Source organism: Helicoverpa armigera, chromosome 8 (assembly GCF_030705265.1).
Source record: "Helicoverpa armigera isolate CAAS_96S chromosome 8, ASM3070526v1, whole genome shotgun sequence".
Lineage (NCBI taxonomy): Eukaryota > Metazoa > Arthropoda > Insecta > Lepidoptera > Noctuidae > Helicoverpa > Helicoverpa armigera.
The window spans coordinates 2,864,281-2,880,120 of NC_087127.1; the positions used below are offsets into that span (position 1 = coordinate 2,864,281).

General features: G+C 36.3%; 1 protein-coding gene across 2 annotated transcripts; it reads left to right on the forward strand.

Moving 5' to 3' along the window:
* The first annotated feature begins 233 nt into the window (after window positions 1-233).
* Window positions 234-11,395, forward strand: LOC110382857 (G-protein coupled receptor Mth2). 2 transcript variants are annotated; one of them, XM_064035944.1, is made up of 9 exons: window positions 234-610; window positions 1,536-1,783; window positions 2,596-2,767; window positions 3,100-3,291; window positions 3,598-3,676; window positions 8,530-8,714; window positions 9,275-9,443; window positions 9,733-9,957; window positions 10,586-11,395. In XM_064035944.1, the coding sequence occupies exons 1-9, from the start codon at window positions 283-285 to the stop codon at window positions 10,728-10,730; spliced, it is 1,743 nt and encodes a 580-aa protein (XP_063892014.1). In that variant the 5' UTR covers window positions 234-282; the 3' UTR covers window positions 10,731-11,395. The 2 variants fall into 2 exon arrangements, with proteins under 2 accessions (XP_063892014.1, XP_063892015.1); XM_064035945.1 differs by having other exon boundaries at window positions 9,733-9,927.
* Window positions 11,396-15,840: the final 4,445 nt, after the last annotated feature.

The window sequence follows — 15,840 nt, forward strand, 5'->3', positions numbered from 1 at the left end:
ATGGTAAAGTCTAGTTTGGCTTACTGCAGTAATCGTTTTCGTAATAAGGATCAACTTAGAGACTTTTCCTACCATCCTAACTCAAGTTGATGGAACTATTTCAAAGCACAGCAAAAGGTTTGGATGTGTACTCAAAATAATAATATTAAATTATGTTAAAGAATCTTCGCGATGACTTCAATTGCCTAGCAGGTTTTTAGTATATAATAACATTATAGTCTCCATAAAAATATCGTCTATAACGGTCGTGTGAAACATAAATCTTGATACAAGTTTGTGAAAATGTGGATTCGTGATGTGACTGTATTAGTGATTGTGATAACTAGCTATTTCTCTCAGTGTTACTGCGATATTCCTATTTTACAAATGTTTCGGATTGACAAAGCCAGTTTGGAAAATGATGGTGTAGCAAAGCCTTATTATTGGCATGATCACGAAGATGTTGATGAATTCCCGGAGTTCAATTATGTTGAGTACGATGACGATGACAATAATACATCAGAAATCCAAAATGAAGAAGTATACATTAAGAAAGATAGTGAAAATAATATTAACTTAAAGACTGATACAGAAATCTACCAGCACACCAAAAACCATTATCATTTACACGGTAAGTTCACACGAGACAAAGTTTTACCTATTAACACAATATTTTTGTTTTTCTTGTTACCATGAGCAAGCTCAGGCTGGTTTTACCTTTTTGGACATGACTAGATACATATGTATACAGGAATGAATTTTATCCAGTGCGCAAAATTTGTCAACTTATAGTTAAATATGTTTTATGGATACGTATATTTTTATTTTGTCGTGTTTTAGTACAAAAAAGAAAAGTTATTGATATCGAAAGATGTTTATTTTGTAACCGATTGTACGGTCACAGTCGTCATAGTAGGCACGGCGGCAACGCGAAACCGGTTTACTGACGCGAGCGCTGCTCCAAGCGCGTAAGAATAGTTGGTATCCATATTTTGCTGATTTTGGGGCGGACAAAAGAATGATTTTTTTTTTTACTGATGATGCAGATATGTTCTGTTAATGATTCTGGACCACTAGTTTTTTTTTGCGCACTGCTTAAAATTCATTCCTGTATACAGTCAAGATTAGAAGCTAAATTCATATGAAAATTCATTTAGATCAGTTCAGCGCTAGAAAGTTGTATCAAACAAATAAAGAAACTCAGATTTGCGATCCCGTGTCAACTATTACCCATGTCCGGTCAAAATATAGCCTATGTTACTCGGCATTAGTTTAGCTTCGCAACAGTGAAAGAAGTTTTCAGATCGGTTCAGTAGCTTCGAAGCCTTTGGATATAGACAATAAAATGTCTTCTCTTTATATCATTGAAGATCTCGTTCATCACTTCTGGAAGTGATTTATCAGCATTTATAAATTATACGGGCTGTCCCCCTTCAGACATAGGTCTCCTCCAAATATTTCCATCTTTGCCTAATTCTTGCCACTCCCATCGAATTTGGATCCGATTCAAGTAGATTATAATTTGGAAAATAGCAAATGATAGATATTATTTACAGAGAATAAGAGAAGTTTATGTCCAAAGAACAAGAAATGTGCAAGAAAATGCTGTCCTCTCGGATGGGGGTTGAATGAAACTGCACACAAATGCAGCCCCTTGCTTGATGACTTTAACCCTACATTGTGGAACAGGTATAAAATGTTGAAAGGAACAAAAGCACTAGATGAGCTGCACTTTTTGTTCGGTCATGTGACCTGTAGGACGTATGACGAAATAAAACCGACAACAAGCATACGATTGCAATCGGTGAGTAAAGCTACGAAAAAAATGTTTGGACCGTAGAAGGCAACTTCGAGAACTATGATATTGCAAACAGCCCATAACTTTTCGACCAGTTGACAGGGTTCTTTAATCACACAAGGAAACATCTTGTTTAAACTAAACAAATAAAAAAAAACTGAGCTACAAATCATAATCAACTAAATATAAAGTAATTTAGTCAGTGGAAAGCTTTTTGACTAACGTAAAAAAAAGTTTCGAATCATGCAAACTATCAATTGTCGCTATCCTCCCCTTATCCTCAAAATATTCATAAAATGTCTGACCCTAATAGTTTATCGTTATGATGTAATCACCTGCCTAGTTTTTTCCTAACTCTGACATTCAGCTCAGGTGGTTAGACTGCAAGCCATTAAGCTGATCTCATAGGTTTCTAGTTTAACTAGATGCAGATGATAGCGGTATAGATAAAGAATCTGCCTAATTGCAGCAACGATAACTGGGTAATATGACTGGAAGTCAGATTTTTTTGTTAAAAACGGTCAAAGATTACATTTCATGCTAAGATGGCCTAACCAACATCACACTCCGAGCCTTTTCCCAACTATGTTAAGGTCGGCTTCCAGTCTAACCGGATGCAGTGGAGTACCAGTGCTTTACAAGGAGCGACTGCCTATCTATCCTCCTCAAGTTACCCGAGCAACACAATACCCATTCGTTAGACTGGTTGTCAGACTTACTACCAGGAACGACTGCAAAGATGTTCAATGACAGCCGAGACCTACAGTTTAACGTGTTAAGTCAAGTCTTCAGTATATAATTTGATGGTAATTTTTCAGGATGGCACCTTAATGGTGGAAAGGACTTCAGCTATGGGCCCCGAGCTGGTCTTCAAAGTAAACCAGTATTGTTTGGACTTGTTCATTACAGAAGAGAATGACATTCAGTTGAATGCATTAATATGTTATATTCATAAAGAACAAAGAAGGCATTTTGTCGTGTTTGAACTATGTGCGTGTATCCATTTCTTTATCATTTTGAAATTTCGAAAAAATTTACCCCTTCATTGTTTATAAATAACTTAATAGTACCCATATACTACTAACTTTTGGACGGCCAATAGATCAGATATATAGGTGGTTCTTTCATCCCTTAGGTATCCCTTGTTTCTTAAAATAACAATATAATTTCTCTGATAATTTACAGAAATATTCAAGGCAATAAAATTGAAAATAATGTTCCTTTGAACTTTGAATTTACAGAAGTATTATTGTAGTCTCTAAGTAGGAGAAAAAAAATCCGTATTGTTAAATATTACCTTCTAATTTCCACAACTTTTTCAGGTTTGGCGATCAGTTGTATCTTGATCGTATTAAATGTCATCGTATATGCATTGTTACCAGTGCTTCGACCTCGTCACAGGTTGCTGATCATGGCGTACCTCATCAGTTTTCTAATCAGTTTCTCCGTCAAATTCATCGAAGTAATCCTTATTTTGTGCAAAGTATCCCATCGGCATATGTGCCTCTACTTCAGTAAGTATACCTACTTACAATATTTGAATATTTGCAACAATTGAAACTAGAGGTGAATTATGTCCGTTTGTATGACCAAATACGAGGTCGCTACATTACTATTTTTCGAAATAAGTAGCTTTAGCAGGTCAACCACCAACCAGCATTGAGCAAGCGTGATGATTATCGCTCAATCCTTCTCTATGTGAGAGGAGGCCTGTGCCCAACAGTGGGAAGATTAAAATTTCTTACGTCTTCTCTTTACAATTTCGGTTTTACTACTCAATAACTGGTAAGTAGTTTCTTTACTTTGACTTTTCTTTTCAGCATTCACCTTCTACTTCTTCTTCATATCAGGATTCTTCTGGAGAAACATTATGTGTTACGACATGTGGTGGACTATCAGGTAAGTTTTAGTTATAAGAAATTAATAGGCGACCGGCACCGAGTGACAAATGATTTATGACTTGCAGTTTATTCAATCCTCTATATTTTAAAAATGATAAATAAACTCATATATACAACTTAAAACTAGTACATTGCATCAAAAAATTGCTCCTCATCGCTGTCACCGGGTAATGTACCCAGAAGGCTGGCAGCATTGCCACGTTGGATGGCAATGCTCAACCTCTGTGCGAAATAAAAGCCAGCCCTTGGGTCACGAGAAGTGTCAACAAGGCGCTTAGAAATTTCCTTCGCAAGCGCGTGAGCACTCGGACCCCACGGCCCGAGAGTTTCAACCCCAAACGGCTCAAACATGTAATTCCCGATAAGGCTACTATATTTGCTTATAAATAAAACTAATTACTATTACAGAACTAAATTTAGTGAGATCATACTATATATGTATATATGAGATCATACTATATATGTATATACTAGCTTCTGCCCGCGACTTCGTACGCGGATCCTGTCCCTTATGCCAGCGACGGGGTTAGCAAAATCAAAGACCTGAATCGTCTGATATTGAATTTTAAGGGCCGGTGACTTGTAAACAACGGAATACGCATAGCCATTAGAAACGTTCCATATATTTAATTTTTGTACTTCAACGGCAAAAGCACAGCAGACTAAACAAAACGCTGAGAACTGAAGCGCAATAGGCGTGACCATAGGGATAAAAGTAGTGATTCTAATTAGTCCGCATTTATGTTGTGTGTGGCAAAAATATTACACGTATTATTACGTAAAAAAACATTAAATGTTACTGAGACGACAAAGTCGTGATGACTTAGTGGAAGTTGTGGTGGTTTAGTGGGTAGAGAACCAATCTCTCAAGTATGAGCGTGCGTCTTTGATTCCAGGTCTGGCAATTACCTGCCAATGCAACTTTTCTAAGTTCGTATGTACTTTCTATGTATGTATATTTTGGATACCAATGACCGTTATTTGGAGGGGATGTTAAACTGTAGGTTCCGGCTGTCATTGAACATTCTTGGCAGTCATTATGGGTAGTCAGAAGCCAGTAAATCTGACCAGTTTTACCAAGGGGCGTAGGGTTGAGCGGTTAACCGGTTTGTGGAGGTCAGATAGGCAGTCGCTCCTTGTAAAACACTGGTACTCAGTTGCATCGTGACTGGAAGTCGACCCTAACATAATTGGGACAAAGGCACTTGAGATAATAACGACAATAATAATGAGATATAAGCACCGCAGGGCATTTGAGGCTGATGACGGGGAGTAGCGACCCCGCGAGGAATATATACCGAATTCTCCAGGGAGAGTATACTGTCCCCCATCTCTGGCCGGTCGGAGTGAACCATGACGGGGGTAGGTCTCACGCCTCTGGCTTGGCTTGACCGTCCAGAGTGGAATCGCTAGAGCAGGGTTAGTAGCCCTGCTCGGAGGATAGGTGCCTCGTGGTAAGTGACACACAGGGAGCGCGTAATCTGCGTTTGAAATCCGGCGAGGTATCCTCACACTTCAGCCGCTCATGTCCCTGTTGCCCTCCTAGTCTCCACCTGCCATTTTTACATGTATCTAATACATTGTCATCGGCAGGTGCCATAGTTCCCGTAGTTTCCCCATTCCTAGTCCATTAGCATCCCATCACAATAGCCCCAGTAGTATTCATTCACAGTTAGCAATGGTATAGCACAGAACCGGGGATTGACTTTTTTTTTAACGACGTCCACCGGGGATTGTCCTTGGGTTCATTTCTATAGTGTATAAAGGGATAATCGTCGGTTTTGTGTCACCATTTCATTAAAGTTGTCTCGAAAGGGCTTCAGCATGTTGGCTTCGGCGTCACGTTTGCCTCCCGAAAATTCGGAATTCTGTAGTCCCGAGGTCTGGAAGAGACATACAAAATAATAATGATATATATATAATGTAACAAATTCGGAGAGTGGGGGCTCGTGACGCCACGTCTAGGTATGTAAAATTTGTACTAAGGAGTGACTTAACACAAAATTCAAGCGTGTTATATCTTCGTTATTGTCTTGTTTGTGTGAGAGAGAAATGACAAAATACGTGTCCATTATTTTAGGGTTATCTAAAAGACGGACTAATTACTTTTTTTGATTCACCATACCTATTTCATATCATTCATTTCTATACATTTCAAGTGTAGTATTGCTCTTGAAGTTCCACATCAGGTGTTCCAGATCTTCGATGTTTATACGTCAACAGAGAGTGCTTATCAGATTGAACAACTTTTGCTAAAACGTCATACCTCTATATGCTATAGTCTAGCTGGGCCCCTGGAGTTCCACATCAGGTGTTTTAGATCTTCAATTTGTATAAGTCAATAGAAAGTGCTTATCAAATTGAACAACTTTTGCTAAAACGTCATACCTGTATATGGTATAGAGAAGCTGGGCTCTTGGGGTTCCACATCAGGTGTTCCAGATCTTCAAATTTATTATCTCAGCTGAAAATGCTCATCATATGAAACAATTTTTGCCATGGCACCATTTTTGTATCTCTTATAGTTTTGTTGGTCTGTTGGTGTTCTGCATCAGGTCTTCAAGTTTCGAAGATAAATTATAGCCTATATGTTGACCAGGCTTAATACTGACACAACAAAGAAAAAATCATTGAAATCGGTTCAGTAGTTCCGAAGATTAGCGTGTACAAACAAACAGACATACAGACATACAGACATACAGACATACAGACAGAATTTTTTTTTTGGATTTGTGCTCCATTACTGTTTCTAAACCCCACCCAATTAATATTTTTTTAATATATTCAATGTACAGACACAGTTTTTTTACAGATTTATTATATGTATAATATAATATAGATATAGATATCTTATTTTCTGGTCTTATAATCTAGCTGAACATATCACATTATTTACATTACATTCATATTATTATTCTTCTTCGAGAAACTCTTTTACAGAGTAATACGCTTTTTGAATAAGGAAATCTTTAAGTTTCCTAACAGATTTTAGGTTCTTAATTTCTGTGGGAAGTTTATTGTAATACTCATACAAAAAATACTGTTACCGTATACTGCAGTGCGGTGTGTCTTATTGGATAACTAGCTGTTGCCCGCAACTTCGTCTGCGTGGGCAATATAGAATAGTCAAAATACTTACATAATATTTACATTAATTTTAAAAATTAAAAATAAACTTATTAAAACTAATACATTGCATCAAAAAATTGCTCCTCATCGCTGCACCTAACTTTGACGTTTCGAAAGAGCTTTCATAGGCCTATTTGAAATAAAAAATTTTGAGTTTGAGTTTGAGATGGACTTCAACTTTTTACAGAAGAGTTAAAGAAATAAGTACGCCCCAAAATATCTCAAGTAATTGTACTCGTACGAGTACATGTAGGTTTTTTTTATTATAATAATATTTTTTTCATAATGTTGCATTGTTGGTAGGGCAAATTGACGGATACCCATTTTATTGAACTCAAAACTTATTCTCTTCTAGGCCATTTACAGGAAAACAGTACGGAATTTCGTACCGAGGAGCTTATTGGTATAGTCCCTAGTGCCAAAGTTTCAACTTTCGAGCTCCAAATCGCTGTTTTTTTCTTTTTTTCTCGTCCAAAACAAGACGTCTTCGTCTTTAACCCAAGTACTCGGTACAAGCGATATTAATTCTGATGAGCCTCCTTTGGTTAGAACAATGCAAAAAGGCATCTTGATAAAAACTTTGGAAAACACTGTAACCAAATGTTAAGAGAAACCATCTTAAAAATCTAGTAATTTTGTAACAAGTTACCGTAACATGTCGACACGTGTCGACACATTATCGTAACTTTGTGACTAGTTGCGACGAGCATATTTTTCATAACAAACATCAAAAATGTTTTTTCATAGTTCATTATTTATCAATTTTATGAGTAAATCTTGCTAAAATAATTTGTATTAGGATTAAAATATTTGATATTGTATTTAAATGGAAGCTTTTGAGCACTCGATGTGCATCATTTTATGAATAACATGATATTACGGTGGCGCGTTGGAAATATCAACATATTCAACGAAATTACACAGTAAACTTTTTTTCCCAATAAGATTTGAGCATCATAAACCATATTAATTAATGAAAACTAAAACTTTGTTTACTTCATTATCATTATCATACTTCAACCATCATTTTGGGATTTCTTGTATTTTGTATTACTTCGTCGTGTCACTCACGCACGAGCCAACGAAATTGATCGAACGAATGAATGATTGAATGATTAGTGCGAACTCTGGTTAAAATATGGTAACAATGTTACGACACGGCGACGTAAATTAGAAACCAAATGTTACTTGTTTATTGTGTCGAGATCTTCCCCATTTTTAGTTGCAGCGACGGCGCTAACACGGAACGTCGACGAGATTATGTTTCGAGATAGATCAGTGTCGACGCTAAGTGTCGAAACGGTTACGTTATGTTCGCAAAAATGGTTATATGGGCTACTATAATTAAAATTAGAAACAAAGAACACATAGTCACATAGTATTCTCCTGTAGACTGCATTTAAACTCAATGTTTGCATGTATCACGGAAAACTACTATACTTTTTCGTCGTCATTCTAGTTAGCCTTTTATTTAGTCAGTTTTCAATGGACTAAAATAAATTTAACAGAGTATATTTTATAAATTCTCTGAAAGAGATTATATATTTTCCAAAATTATTAATTGAACTTGGATTCTGAGTATATTTCATAACTTTTTACACGCTTTTTATTAGCTTCACCTGTATTTTTGTATGTTTGTTTTTATGAACGTTATTCTAGAAATTGCGAAATCGCTCACTGCAATACCGTAATTGGAAGGATTCTTTTTTTACATTTTCGCAGAAGCAAAAGACCAATGTCAGGACAATGTTCAGAATCTCGTATACGCATATTCCTCTACTTCGTATACGGATTTGGAGCGCCAGGAGCGGTAACTGGCATTGTCGCCCTACTTGAGTTCTCTAATTACAAGAATGATCATCCATTCATGCCTAATATACAAAATGAGGGATGCAACGCCTTATATGGTATGCATTGTACATTTTTTTTTATCGTAGCTTAGTTTTTATTTTATGAGTACAATGTACAGCAAATATATGAAGTCGTGGTGGCCTAGTGGGCAAAGAACCGACCTCTCGAGTATGAGGGCGCGGGTTCGATTCCAGGTCAGGCAAGTACCAATGCAACTTTTCTAAGTTTGTATGTACTTTCTAAGTATATCTTAGACACCATTGACTGTGTTTCGGATGGCACGTTAAACTGTAGGTCCCGGCTGTCATTGAACATCCTTGGCAGTCGTTACGGGTAGTCAGAAGCCAGTAAGTCTGACACCAGTCTAACTAAGGGGTATCGGGTTGCCTGGGTAACTGGGTTGAGGAGGTCAGATAGGCAGTCGCTTCTTGTAAAGCACTGGTACTCAGCTGAATCCGGTTAGACTGGAAGCCGACCCCAACGTAAGTTTGGGAAAAGGCTCGGAGGATGTACAGCAAATATATAGAAGGCGCAGCCACTGTAACTGTAAAAAACTCATATTTTTATATTAACTTCAGGTTCACAAAAAATATAATTTTATGTATTTTATCCCCAGGTTACAGCAAAGCAATTTACCAGTATGGACCTGTATGTTTATTATTCCTCATAAACTTGATATTTTTTGGACTAACCGTTTTGAAAATCAAGACAATTAAAAAAGAGACTAAAGTGGTACTCAAAACTCAAGATAGTAAAACTCACATTACAAAAACTGACAAGCAATGGTAGGTGTTACATTATATTATTTACATTGAGATCAATTAAATGTTCTGATGAACTGGGTACTATCAGGATCAACAGATGCGCATTTTAATGTAAATCTTTAAAAACTATTTGTATTACGCACCTAATAATTTGGCAATATTAATAGTTAGTGTTTGATTGTCTTCTCCCGTATGTTTCCATCTGATGTCATCTCACAAGTACCTATACAATCCTTACAGCGTTATATAATCTCTCTAACACTAGAAGTATTTCCCTTTAATAACTTCTTTAATTGTACTTTTGTTTCAGGATGAATCTCTCTGTGAAAATATTTGTTGTCATGTTAATAGCTGAGGTGAACTGCATTTTCGACTTCATTTCAAGATTGTTCCCTGATTACCCAATATTCTGTCACCTTGCTGACTTAAACGTTCTGACGGTACCTTTTATAGTGTACTTGAATTTCAAGTGCCAGGGGCAATCGTGGAAGAATATAAAAACAAGGTTTGGAATTTTGTATCTCTATTTAAAAACGTAAGTTATTGTGTTAAAACCAACAATAAGTAACTCTGTAGGCTCGATGCATGACCATATTGAAATATCAATCTTACCCCCGCACTCAGAGACATTTAATGGTTACTTAAGCGGTTTCTTAGTGCAGAAGAATCTGTCACTAAGGAGTGACTTAAGTCCATTAATCTATTAAGTTAGATTTTTTTGTTTCCTGAAATTGCCTTGCCATGTCGTCCTCCTAATGGGGACTATGAGTGATGGCAAAAAGTGGTCTTTAAACAGCTGTTCCACTTGCATCCCAAGGGAACTTCTTCGCGCAGTATAACATAATACCCTAGCTTATGGTTACTACCATTACCGCCTGTCTCCATTCCGATCTTAATCAGCACGTTTTGCTACGGAGTTCCTACATGACGCGGGCTCATACCGGGCTAAAATATATAGTCTATGTCACTCGCGAAGAATGTAGCTTTCCAACAGTGAAAAAAAATCGAATCCGATCAGTAGTTTTGGAGCCTTTGGCCTCTTTCTTATATTATATAATTATGGAAGTATATATTATATGCATCCCATTTTACAACTGCCTTTTAAGTATATGTCGTCATATTTATTTAAATATATTTATAAGACTTTTTTGTCTTCTAAACAGGTACAGACTGAAGAGGTCAGAAACAGAGAAAACGATGATGTCATCAGTTCGCACTATGAGCACAGTAACACACAGTCAAGAAAGCTTTGGAAGTCAGGCCACCAGCTCACGGTATCCCAGAAGTATTTCAGTTATATCTGCTTAAACGGCAAAAACATATAATTGAAGATCGTGAATGCCTGCGAAATCGGACACTAGAAGGTGTACAGTACAAGCTAGTCTTTTTTCGAGATTTGTGAAGTTTAAAACTGCCGTAGTATGTTTAATAGTAGATATAGTCTGGTTATTTTTTTCTGCAGTCGACAGTTGCTGTCAGTTAGTATAAGCAACGGTATTTTCAGAACGATTTTTATTTATTTATTTCCATCAACGAATGCAGGCACTGTATAAAAAAAAAATATTGAAAATGTTGTGATGCCACGCATGCTGTGCTCACTAAATATGAGATGAACACATCATTTTATGAAATAAAATAAAACATTTTTTTACGTTAAAACTTTTCACGCTGAAAGTGATGTTTTATTTGGTTACTAGAAAACTAGATCCTGGATATTTTCAGTATAAACTTAGTAGGTATACATAAATTAATAAAATATGATATTCACTAGGTATTATATTGATGCGATTCAAAAAGATGACTCCACATTATTATTATGTTTACGTCATGTCTATGTAAAAAGTTATTTAAATTAATACCTACTTTTTAGACATAAGGTAGAAGAAGCTTGTAAAAATTGTTTATATTGTAATAAATAGCTATAGTACTCCGACATTGGAATTTTATATTTGTGTAATTCCAAATGTGTGTAATTAAAATGATAACAATTTTCGTTATTTTATTATTTTATGTTTGTTTACATATTTTAAAATACTGAACCTTTTACCGTCAGTGCTACTTACTTGTCCAGACGACAGTATATCAACCTATCACTATGTATCTTTCCCATTTCTTCAATAGATTTTCAATTTTATCACAATAGTGAAATTCCAATGTGCTTGGGTAAAGAAGAATGGCGAACTTGTATGTAAACTGGGACCCATTGATATAAGATTCGTACATAATTGAAACTTAGTACTACTTGTAGATCTATACAAAACTAACAAAAAAGCAAATGGATAGTGAGTTGCAAAAGTTGGAAGAAAAAAGTTATGCAAGGTAGAAGATTATAACCTAAAAATCTCAAAACGAAAAGAATATTTGTGAACTAGGAACTTGGTGACCTGGTTTAAACTATAGATGAACGATGTCTTAAAGATCGCCTTCACTGTTTGTTCAGCGTAGGCATCTGATAAAAGTGTGGGCAGCGCAGACGCCGCGACTACCTACGTTGTGCAGGCGTCGCGTTGTCACGGCATCAGTGTAAGGGTGACAAACCAACATCGAGCTGTGCTGGACTGTGCTGTTTTTTTAACTCGGCCGTCTCTAATATTTTAATGAGGATACAAACAAACCATACTGTGCAGCGCTGTGCGAGGCAAGCTCTGTTTAGTTGACCAAACATAGCACAGCCTAGCAAAGCTCAATGTTGATTTGTCACCCTTAACCCTTGAGGGTTAATGCATACGCAGCATTAGCCCTGCCGGTGCCCGTCGCATGCACCGCGTTACTGCAGTTTGTACAATTGTGCGACTTCTACGCCGCAGCGGAGAAGTCGCACAATTTTATTGTAGTGTCGTTACGTTAGCGCAGCGTGCCGCAACAACGTAGCGCAGGCGTCACGTTGTAGTTCAGCAGCAGTGTTTGTAAAAACATATAGGTGTTAACAATTACATAAAAACATGTTTACTAAATGAAACAATATTCTCCTTATTAAAAACATCTTTTATTTACTTTTTATCACAACATAGAAGGAAGAGGATAATGAATTTATTAAGATTGTCCAAGAATGAAGCTGGCGCAGAAGCATAGTTCTGGTGTCTGGCATTACCCATGTACATATGCTCATGACATGAGAGACAAAACCCTACTGTCCGAGTTCCTACAGGGCAATAGCAGTAATAACCTACTAAACCCATCTCTGCACTTTCCCAATTATCTGAGCATTTTCATCCAATACACGATGTCTTCGTAATCGTGCAATGCAATAGGGTTTTACATGCATTTTTGAAATATATCTTAAATAAATTCTTTAGTCTTGATATATCTCTAAAAAATTAAAAATATTTTTTTTTCTCACGTTATGTACGAATATAAATTAATTGTTTTATCATAATTTCAAATTTCGCGCGTATTTCGCGAAAACGCGGCACACAACGGACGCCATGATTGTTTTTTGGTCATGACGTCATTACGCTACTACAGCTGTCAGTAATACATATTTTGATAGGGTCATTTCGCCTGTTGGCGACCATTTAGTGCAGTTGGCAAGTTTGACGGCGATAATAAAAATGCTCCAGCACTCATTTCCATGTCAAATTTGTGAAATGTATTCCTTATATACTCTATTTTAAGATTAACTTTCAGTTGTATAAGAAATATCTTACGTTTTCTATTTAAATCGATAAACCTCAGAATTAGGCGTTTTACCCAGTTTGCATCCACAAAATCCAATTCGCGTCCACCCATGGTCCAGTTCGCGTCCAGGGCTTTGAAAAGGAATATAGGGGTGAAATTGTTAAGAATTAATAAAGAAAGATTGTATTTGAACAATTTCTTTATTTAACAATACACTTAATTATTAAAAATCAACATTATCATCATTTAAAATTCACTTTACAAAATAAAAATAATTCTTCTCAACATTGGTTTAAGTAACTTAAAATTAGGCAATTAATTTTGAAACTTGAAGCATAAACAGTAATCAATTCTGTTAATTTTACTCTAAATCACAGGGAATGCTTAAGATCCGCCTTGATTATACTAAGTTTTTGGCCATATTATTTTTTTTTATTAGCCTATGCTGTCCCACTGCTGGGCAAAGACCTCCCCCATAGCCTTCCATTTTTCTCTGTCCATCGCTATTTGTGGCCAGTCCGAGAGGAAGCTGTCCAAGTCTTCTCTCCAGCGTTTTCTTAGTCTCCCTCTCGGTCACCTTCCATCCTCAGAGATCCAGTGTGTGGTGATGTTGGCCCACTTGTCCGGGTGCATTCGACTTCAACTTTGCAGACTTATTGCCCAAATCTACTATGCCCGGATCTTGGACCGGATAATGGTGTTGCGTAGGTATCCGGTCACTAAGCCGTATGCTGAGCAGGCTACGCTCCATGCTCCTTTGGCATACTTTTAGCCTGGACTTTTGAGATTCTGTCAAAGACCAAGTCTGAGCGCCGTAGGTTAGGATGGGCAGAATACACATGACTAGTTTCCGCTTCAGACATAAAGGGAGTTCTCCCTTCATGGACCAGTAGCTCTTCCAGGCGTTTTCGATCCGTAGATCGATTTCCTTTCATATTAAATTAACAAAACAATTTAATAATTTTGTGTAAACATACAACTAAAAGAATTGTTGAGTCAATAAATTATCAGACAAGGTAGCATATTCTTGCATATTTTTTATCGATTTATTCTTCTCTCGAATAACATTTAACGCTTTATTTAAATCTTCTTCTGTGTATGTTGTCTTTTCCTTCTTTTTTCCTGTATCGGAAGAACTTATCTTAAATGAAATTACTTATATCAGTTGATAATTTAATTATAACCACGTATATATCTTCGTAAGTTTCGTAAAATTCGATGTAGTAATTCGCGTCCACCTTATTTTACTCGTTAAATATAAAAAAACATTACCAAATTCTTAATAAACATTAGGTATACTTTTATTCATCATTAAACTGTAGAAATAGCTATCTATCCTAAAATTCACATAAAACAATATAAAACTTACCATCAAACACGCCGCTGCACACTAATTTTTATCTAAAATTCTGCGTGTTTTCGCTTTCTTGTTGAAGAGCCTAGACTAATTATTTTTTCTAAAAGGATTGGTTGGACGCACAGAACGTTTGTCTATCTGTGCGTGCCTCTTATACATTAACGTATTAGCGGTAATGACTTTTCGTTTGATTAGTGTGTCAATTGACTTGTTTTCGAGGATTTTTAAAAGGAGATCGGCAAAATGGACGCGAACTGGGCTATGGACGCGAACAGGCGAAATGACCCTATGTATTGAAAATTTTAACTGACACTACCGTAATGACGTCATTAGCATGGCAGCGACATTTCGTAGTGTTCAAAGACAGATAAAAAAACCTAAAAACTTTAAACTGCAATAAAAAATATATTTATGTACCTTACGAAGTGAAACTAACATTTCCCGATTGCTTTTCCTCTAAACAATCATTGTAATTCACTTTTAATTTTTTTCTCATCTAGACTAAAATACCCTATTGATACAACGCATTTTGCACGGTTAATAAGTCAAAATCACTTGTAAATCGGAATCCAAAGATAAATACGGTAATCGTTATGCAGATTAGTCAGTCCAAATAGAAAGCCAAGTTGTCAAAAAATAATTCACAAAATCGCATTCAAATCCTAAGTTAGCCGTTGGAAACATAACCAAACATGGAATGACAGACAGAACACAGCACTGACAGCAGCCTCTAGCCATAAACGTTCCAATTTGCGTTCGCAGAAAAAAGGTTAGCAATACAACATGCTAGCGTTGTAATTATTATTCACTAAATGTGTACTTTGCTTATTCATTGTTGCTGTTTCTATTTTATTTTTTAAGTAAAAAATACAAGAAAATAATAACTGCCAAATGTAGACGTCCACAAGTGTACGGCGATGAATCTACTTAATAATTAACTATGAAGATAGGAACGTAATCAGTGACCCACGATGCGTTCGCAAACTGCATGTTATCTAATTTTTAATAGATTTAGTTTATTTCTAACTTTTAATTCCCATGAGCTAAAAACTCAATATTTTTTATACAATCCTTTATCAAACTTGTTATTTAAATTCATATAGATTTGCAAATGAATGATTTTTAAATGTGGGTCCATTTTCGCCATTTTTCTTTGACAGATTTGGTTAGGTTGACCTGCTGGCAACTGTACAGTAAAATATATTTATTGACGGCCCTAAAACTTGGACAACTGCATGAAAATCCGTACCTCCAGTAGTTTAGAGTTTATTGCGGACAGGCGGATACACGCGAAAGCAGGTTTGTTTTATCCTTACTATAATATTATAAACCGGAAAGTGAGTTTGTTTGTTTGTTTGTTTGTTTGTTTGTTCCGCTTTCACGCCGTAACTACTGAACCGATTGCTTTGAAATTTTGCAGACGTAAAGTTAGAAGTCCGGATT

What these genes read in the sequence shown, in the direction of transcription:
- LOC110382857 (XM_064035944.1), top strand. Translation starts at nt 283, where the DNA reads ATGTGGATTCGTGATGTGACTGTATTAGTGATTGTGATAACTAGCTAT. An exon ending in CAAGCATACGATTGCAATCG is followed by an intron (nt 1,784 to 2,595) that starts GTGAGTAAAGCT and finishes GTAATTTTTCAG; the next exon opens with GATGGCACCTTAATGGTGGA. An exon ending in ACAAAAACTGACAAGCAATG is followed by an intron (nt 9,444 to 9,732) that starts GTAGGTGTTACA and finishes CTTTTGTTTCAG; the next exon opens with GATGAATCTCTCTGTGAAAA.